Below are 7,357 nucleotides of genomic sequence, written 5' to 3'. Positions count from 1 at the left end.
ATTTGCCTCTACTGCACAGAAAACTTCTGTTGACTGTGTTTACTTCAAAAGTCCCTTTTTGAAGAAGGGACGAGCAGAAGATAACCACCCTTAAAAGAGGTTAGGATTAATCCTATGAGTGTTACAATGCCAGTAACATAAACATGTGATCGTATAATCCACAGCCTATAATCTTTCTAACAAAGGGGATAATCCAACAAGTTTGTCAGATGGCAGTAGTTTAAAAATAGTCATTCTACATTTAAATACACTTCCAAATAGCAAGTAAATTTTAATGAAAATTACAACCGCTAACAAGGAAGGCCTTTTATTCAACAATAATGATTTAAATCATTCTGTTTAAAATGACAAGTTCCACCCACATGTGCCGTCTTTCCTTCTCCAACATTCTGCGCATAGCTGTCTAATAACCAGCCCTGGTCTTCGTCTCTTCTAGCTTTTCTGTCTACTCCCAAAACTTTCAACTATCGCTTTCTGCAGACTTTCAACTCTTTGCCCACCATTTCTGATTTTGCGCGTGACAAGGCTGAAACTCACTGGCCAGAAAAGCTTTTTTTCTGGCCTAAGAGGAAACCAGTTTTCTTTCCAAGTCAATCTCTCTTCCAAACTATGCCTGTTTTATGGCCCTGTCCCAGCGATCAGGCTCCAGTCCAGGAAGCTATCTTCTGCTGGACTCCTCCTCAACTCTCTGACATCTGGTGAGGAGCGTGGTGCCTCTCAAGTCCTCCCCTTTATCTATCTCACCTCGTCTCCCGCTGGGGTGGAAGCAGGCAGCATGTCTCAGCTGCCTGCTCCTCACTCAGATTCATTCAGAGTCTTCCAGAAGTAACATCCTAGCTGTACCAGGCTCCTGTCACTTACTGAGGAAACCTATCTCAGGTGTCTCTGGGAAAACGAATTTGTGTGATTCTATTTGGTAAATAGTCAAGTGGTACAGACATAAGTTACCCTACCTACCCTCGGAGGTTTATTTTGTTGGTGGACTTGCGTTCCTCCAAACCCAGAAGCAAAGATACACAATCAGTGGAATTTCAGAGCCCTGGGAGTGGTCCACCGCTTATCAACTGGTTTGAAATAAAGTTTCGCCTTCAAGGGTAATCTCGGCCCACTCTCTCACACTGCTGGCTGGGTCGGTTTCCAAGCACAGCCAGGCCTGAATCACCCACCAGGACTGGGCTGGAGGCTGTCAAGCTGCCTTTCCAAACCTCCTCATTTTCCAAAGACAAAAGCAGCAGCAGCATGCATGGCGCCCAGCTACAGGCAGACACAGATACTCACACATGCAAGAGGCCACAAAGTTAAAAAAAATTTTTAGGGCTTTTTAAAGTCAAAATACATTGCAGTGCTTGCCATATACAGTGGTTATTTATTTATTTTTTTTTTACAGTGGTTATTTAAAACGTTCTTCTGCAAGACCAATTATCAATGTTTACATTCCTCCAAAATAATGACTTACTAATTTTCCAGATAATTAACTGATTGTATTTTCTGTGAGAAACACCTTAGAGGAAAGTGAACATTTAGTGGAGGCCTAGTGCATGCCATGGCACTGCACTGAGCTCTATTAAACCCCCGAGCAATGCTATGAGATGGTATGTTCATTCTACAGATAAAGACATTGCAACCCAGAAGAGTAAACAGCTTTCCTTCAAGTACCTAGTAAGGCCAGTCCTCTTGCCTGGAAAATCCCATGGACAGAGGAGCCTGGTAGGCTGCAGTCCATGGGGTCGTAAAGAGTCGGACACGACTGAGCGACTTCCCTTTCACTTTCATTTTCAAGTACTAAACACAGCATTTCAAAGTCGTGACCGACTCCCTGTGGCCCATGAATTGCAGCCCTCCAGGCTCCTCTGTCCACGGGATTTTCCAGGCAAGAATACTGGAGTGGGTTGCCATTTCCTCCTCCAGGGGATCTTCCCAACCCAGGGATCCAATTCATGTCTGTTGCATCGGCAGGTGGGTTCTTTACCACCAGAGTCACCTTAGTTGCCACCAAAAAGGGAGAATGTTTCTCTGACTCCAAAGCCACACTCTTCCTACCACATCTTTCTGAATGGACAAAATCACATTCAATGTAAAGATTCAATATGTTCCTAATTTCCATTAAGAAAAAGAATCTAAGGGTTTACAAAGTAATCAAAACTTTCTAAAGTGCACTTAATTAAGTGTAAAGATGTTAATAAACCAATAATATCACAGATGTCTTAACTCGTTAGTTAATTTGGTAATAAGATTCACACAAAATGTCTAATTCCTTAAATTTGTGGCAAACTCTGTATATCCTATCAATGAGGAATTAACAACTTCTAATTCTCAAACAATTTCTCTGGATGTTGGTACTTACCCTTTTTCTGTATAAAGATCCTAAGCAGTGGGTTGGCCGTTGAAACAGCTTTGTGATAATTGTCGTCATTATTTATAGGTAGTAAATCGCCATGGATGTCTGCATAGCCTACTAAAACGTCAACATTGGGTATTTTATGAACATGTTGCAGTAATCCATAAAACTCCTCAAACTTTCCAGGTTTTGACCTTTCCAGCGAAAACCGACGAAATTCAGCTCCAAACTACAAACAAACATATTAATTTTAAAAAAGGTAACAGGATCCAATCTTATAATGCATGACATAGAAAAATTCACAGATGCAAGTTTCCTTTAATAAAGAAGACAGCCACAGTTCATAGTCAGAAACCTCACTGAAAGTGGAGGTCTCAGTCGTGTCTGACTCTTTGCGACCCCATGGACTATACAGTCCAGAGTATAGTCCAAGGACTATACTCTCCAGGCCAGAATACTGGAGTGGGTAGCCTTTCTCTTTTCCAGGGGATCTTCCCAACCCAGGGATTGAACCAGGTCTCCAGCATTGCAGGCGGATTCGTTACCAGCTGAGCCACCAGGGAAGCCCCTAGAAACCTCATTATCTGGAGATAAAACAGCCTAGGGAAGACACAGAAATGTGCCTGCTCACTGCTGCATCTCTGAAGGGCATTCCCTTCAAGAGACACAAGCTCAACTGAATCCCCGGGGTACCCAGGCCTCACTGGGGACTGTCCTGCAGAGTGAGTCAGCTCAAACAAGTCCTGTCTGGAGTCCAGATCCTGACAACAGTCTTCCCTCCTCACTCAGGCCACAGGGTAACAAGGATGTGCCTAAGTCTCTATTCTGACTGTCAGCAAAAAGCATCTAGGTTTCCTCCTCCATAAAAGGAGTAACAACTTCACAGGAAGTGGCAGGAATTAACTGCAGCATACCCAAGTAGGACTTTGAACTTCTTGGCATTAAGGTACCATATGAATGGAGGCATATTATATAGAAGAAATAAATCTAAAGATAAGAAGTGTCTTCCCTATGTTAATCTTAAAAAAAAGGCAGCTTTATTAATACATTAAATATATGTCATACAACTACCCAATTAGTGCAGAAGTGTTTACGTGCTTGGCACAGTGCTAGGCCCTAGAGAATGAAAGGCTCGGGCCTGCACCCGAGCTCAGCAATTAGTGGGTAAAGAGAATAATTATATGAGCGGTATTAAGGAACCACACAAACAGGGGGGCCGGCACCTCCATCATACCCAGTATTTATCTTCACAATTCTGATACTCACGTCTGCTTCCCTACTCTAGAATCCAGATGCCACGTGATTTCAGTGGTTCTTATCTGACATGAAGGACTGGCTTCATCCAGTCCATAATGAACAGGATCTGTGACTTACTCTGAAACTAATGTGGAAACCTAAGAAAGATTCATCAGCCTTCCTCAAAAAGTGCCCCAGTCACACAAGTTTGGGAAATGCTATATAACTATAATCACGCTCTTGGGAATCCCTGGGCAGACCAGTTATTAAAGACGAGGTGAAGCCCTGGGGTTGATGAAAACAGAAAAAAAATTTTAAACTGTTTGCCAAATGTGTTCGACCACTGAATTCCTTTTTCCTCTAAGTATCTATTATTGGATAGTAACACTAGCTGTACTACCAACAGGGCCTTAAACACCATGCAGAGAAAGTCCCTACTGGAGTCATTTGGTTACAAACGTGTCCATTCACTCCCCAGGACCCATGGGCTCCCTGGATTCACCACCTCTGTTGCCGCAAAGAAGTTTATCCGCCTTGCTTATACCCATACTATGTGCTAGTTTTCAATTAAAATGAAAACTCAGTAAAACCACCTCTTACTTCTAATACATTAAAAGTTTCCAAAACACATTCCTCAAACGTAAACACTAACATTTGTCAAGAAAATAAGGTGACTCACACCTAAAGCGCTCAAAAAGTTTAGTCACACCTTCACATTTCAAAGTAAATAAAAACTGGGGAACACCCTTCATATCAGAGCCAGTCTTATGATGTTATCAAAAGTCATAGTTTCTCCTCCGTTTTCTTTATCCTGGTATCGCAACATCCCAGTGCTTCTGACTCATCCCCAGGTTTACCACTTCCCCTGGTGAACGGGGGTAACAGCTGATAATTGGATATTTTAGGGCTGCAATGCTTTTGCTAAAGCTTGTGAATAAAAATTCTTTGCTCGACTTTTTCTCTTGCTTAAATGTTATGATAAAAACAATGGGAAATTGTAAGGCTTCACAGTAGATGTGCCCTTTTGCAAAGTTAGCAGAAAAAAAAAAGAGAAATTGTTATGCTTCTTGCAGCAGAACAACAGGATTAAGAGAACTTTTTACTACATGAAGAAAAATACAAAAATAGAGATAAAATTAAGACCCAATCAACAACTATTAAAACTTTTTTTAGCCTGGTCTAGTTTGGCCTGGTCATGGGGATGGACACCAGCCACCCAGCATCTTTTGGTACAACACTCTAGAAATGTAAACTTGATTTTAGGACTGGTTCCCCATGAATAATAACCAGGAAATGTACAGCTCCATGACTATTCCAGGTCTTTGATATCTAAGACTGTTGAAGGACATCACCTTGATTAAGAGCTCTCTCAACTCTACAGATATAGGAAGATAAATGTTACCAAAATGTTACCATAAAGAAAAGTCACATGGTAACTGGTATCACAACTTAACTATACTTATATTTGCACGATCCATTACTTTATTTGTACCATTTTCCCCTTTCCAGGAGCAAAGATATGACATTGACAACTTGCTTTTAATGCAGAAGAAAAAGAAATCCTGAAATGTGGATCTGCATACCACAGAGTTGGGGTCACAACCTTGTCATTATCAACTTTGTAAAAAGCTGTAATATCACCACCAAAGCAGTGAAAACGGATGTATTGTTTCACCCATCTGTCCAAATACTGTTTAAATGGTGAAGGTGTCAAGTGCTTTTCTTTAGCCCCTTAAAAATAAGTGTGCAGTTAAAACACAAGGTGTCAGAGACACACTAGAAACCGCACCTCCCCTGGGCCTGATGATCAGCGGCTAGAACACGAGTGGGACCCTTGACTCTGTTTAAGAGATACGGTTCACCAGAAGCGCAGTAGAGCAGGCCAAATATATAATGGGCAGTGTGGGAAAGATTCACAAGCCAGTTGACAGAAGAGACGCACGGAAAGCCTGAAATTCTAGTCCCTACACGCTTGAGGTTTCCTAATCTGAAAGATAAATTACCATTTGACTGTATTCATCAGAGCACCTAGAATCCCTACTCATTTTTTTCCTATGATAAAAAGTAAAAGACCTGCTACCAAGATTAGGACCATGAACTGAATTTTAAGATTACGCAATATCGTGTTTTTCTTTTCTTAACCTCAACTCCCACAAACCCAAACTAGATTTATAACAGAAATGCTGTGAGAAGGTTCAACCATTGGGCACGGAACCACTACTGCCACTATATGCTAGAGGAAAAACTCTCTCTATTTTGTTATCTTAACTCTTAGTTCAAGCACGTCACTTCAATTCGCTATGGCAATTCCATGGAGGACACAGGAGACAGTGTATTCCTGAACCTGCTGTATTTCTGTTCTTATTAAGCAGAAGGGCTTTTAAGATTAGTACCTACTGTGATATGAGTTAAGTTGAAAATAATGTTTTAAAATGTTAAAAATGAATGCAGATCTCAGTTATGGCAACTTACAGGACTTCGCTTATCAACTCCAGATAATAAAAACCCTTTTACCCCAGAGAGCCTTCCTTACTCTACTTCACTGAAAATCACTCCTGGATTTTGCATTCTCCCTTCTACCCCATCCCCGTAATCTTATACTAGGTAAAATTTATTTTTGAAGTTGATACACTTTTCCTTTTCTCCTATTCTTCCCTGTGTTTTGATCTTCCCAACTCTTATTTTAAATGTTCACGGGCTCAGCTCCATGTGCTCTCTTTGGTATTCCAGAAGGCCTAAAACTTATCTTGTAAAAAGGGCTTTAAGGTTTTGTCATAAAAAGCAGAGCTTGTTGAAGTCAAAACCTTTCTGAGCCCTTGTCTTCTTCGAGAATCAGACTAGATTATCTAAGTCCCTTCTGGCTCTTCAATTCATGAAATGCATGCTTGAGAATGTTCTTGGGGCTGCCGATCATCTTCAAATTCCAGCTTAAAACCTTTAGAAAGCATTCCCTCACTAATCCCGATACACTGTCCTGCTCAGGGAGCCTTGCAATTTAGGAATTCAGAGGATACCCACACGTTGTCATCAGCAGATGGGCATACCGTTGGTCAAGAGGGAAAACACTTGACTTGAAAGAGTAGCAAGATGGAATGAGAAGGGTATCCAAACTCAAAACTGTGAAGTGCCACTCACACGAAAGGTGACCGCGTTCATTTTACAAGATTCAATGCATACCAAAGTTGCGCTAGAAAAATCCCTACAGGAAGCAAAAGCTAACTTTTACATTTGGGTGAGTACGGGTGTTTCAAACACTCTTCCCTCACATGCCAGAAGGCAGAATTCCTCCAAACCTTTCGTACCACGCTGCGCTCGCTCAAATGCCCCCCCATCCTCGGGTATGCCTTGGGCCTGACTCTCATCCTTGAAGGGGAATGATTTCTTACGGAAGGGGATTAATCGCTCGGCGGGGCTCCTGCCTTACCTGGGGGCGGGAGCGGACACAAGGCCCCCCATCCTCGGCAAGTTCATTCCCCACCGTCTCCAGCCCCCAAGTCCCCCCAGAGCGGCCCCGGCGGTCCCAGACACCCGGCCAGCCCCTGGGGGCCCCAGGCGCAGTCACTGCGGCCCCCCGCCCCCGGGCTCCCCCAGCTTGCCCGGGCCCGCGCACCTTGCTCTTCACCTCCATGGTGCCCAGGCAGCCGCTGCCCGCCCCGTGCCGGTGGCCGCGGTTCATCCTGAGGCCGGGCCCGCGGCGGCCTCCTCCAGCCGGGCCGCCCCTCGGGGGCGCGCGGGGCGAGTGCGCGGCCGGCGGGCTCGGGACGCGGCGGCGGCGGCGGCCCC

At 43.5% G+C, this 7,357-nt stretch overlaps 1 protein-coding gene across 1 annotated transcript in view; it reads right to left on the bottom strand.

The window, feature by feature from the left end:
- The window catches only part of PARD6B (par-6 family cell polarity regulator beta), a 15,837-nt gene extending 8,487 nt beyond the window's left edge, over positions 1–7,350 (bottom strand). Inside the window, exons 1-2 of the mRNA XM_010835096.1 lie at positions 7,185–7,350; positions 2,345–2,567 (exon numbers count right to left, since the gene is read on the bottom strand). Coding sequence (XP_010833398.1) covers positions 2,345–2,567; positions 7,185–7,250 — 289 coding nt within the window. The 5' untranslated portion in view covers positions 7,251–7,350. The remainder of the gene's footprint in view (positions 1–2,344; positions 2,568–7,184) is intronic.
- Positions 7,351–7,357: the final 7 nt, after the last annotated feature.

The sequence above is a fragment of the Bison bison genome, unplaced genomic scaffold, assembly GCF_000754665.1.
Source record: "Bison bison bison isolate TAMUID 2011002044 unplaced genomic scaffold, Bison_UMD1.0 scf7180017864038, whole genome shotgun sequence".
Classification (NCBI taxonomy): domain Eukaryota; kingdom Metazoa; phylum Chordata; class Mammalia; order Artiodactyla; family Bovidae; genus Bison; species Bison bison.
This window is presented reverse-complemented; position numbering and strand designations above follow the sequence as displayed.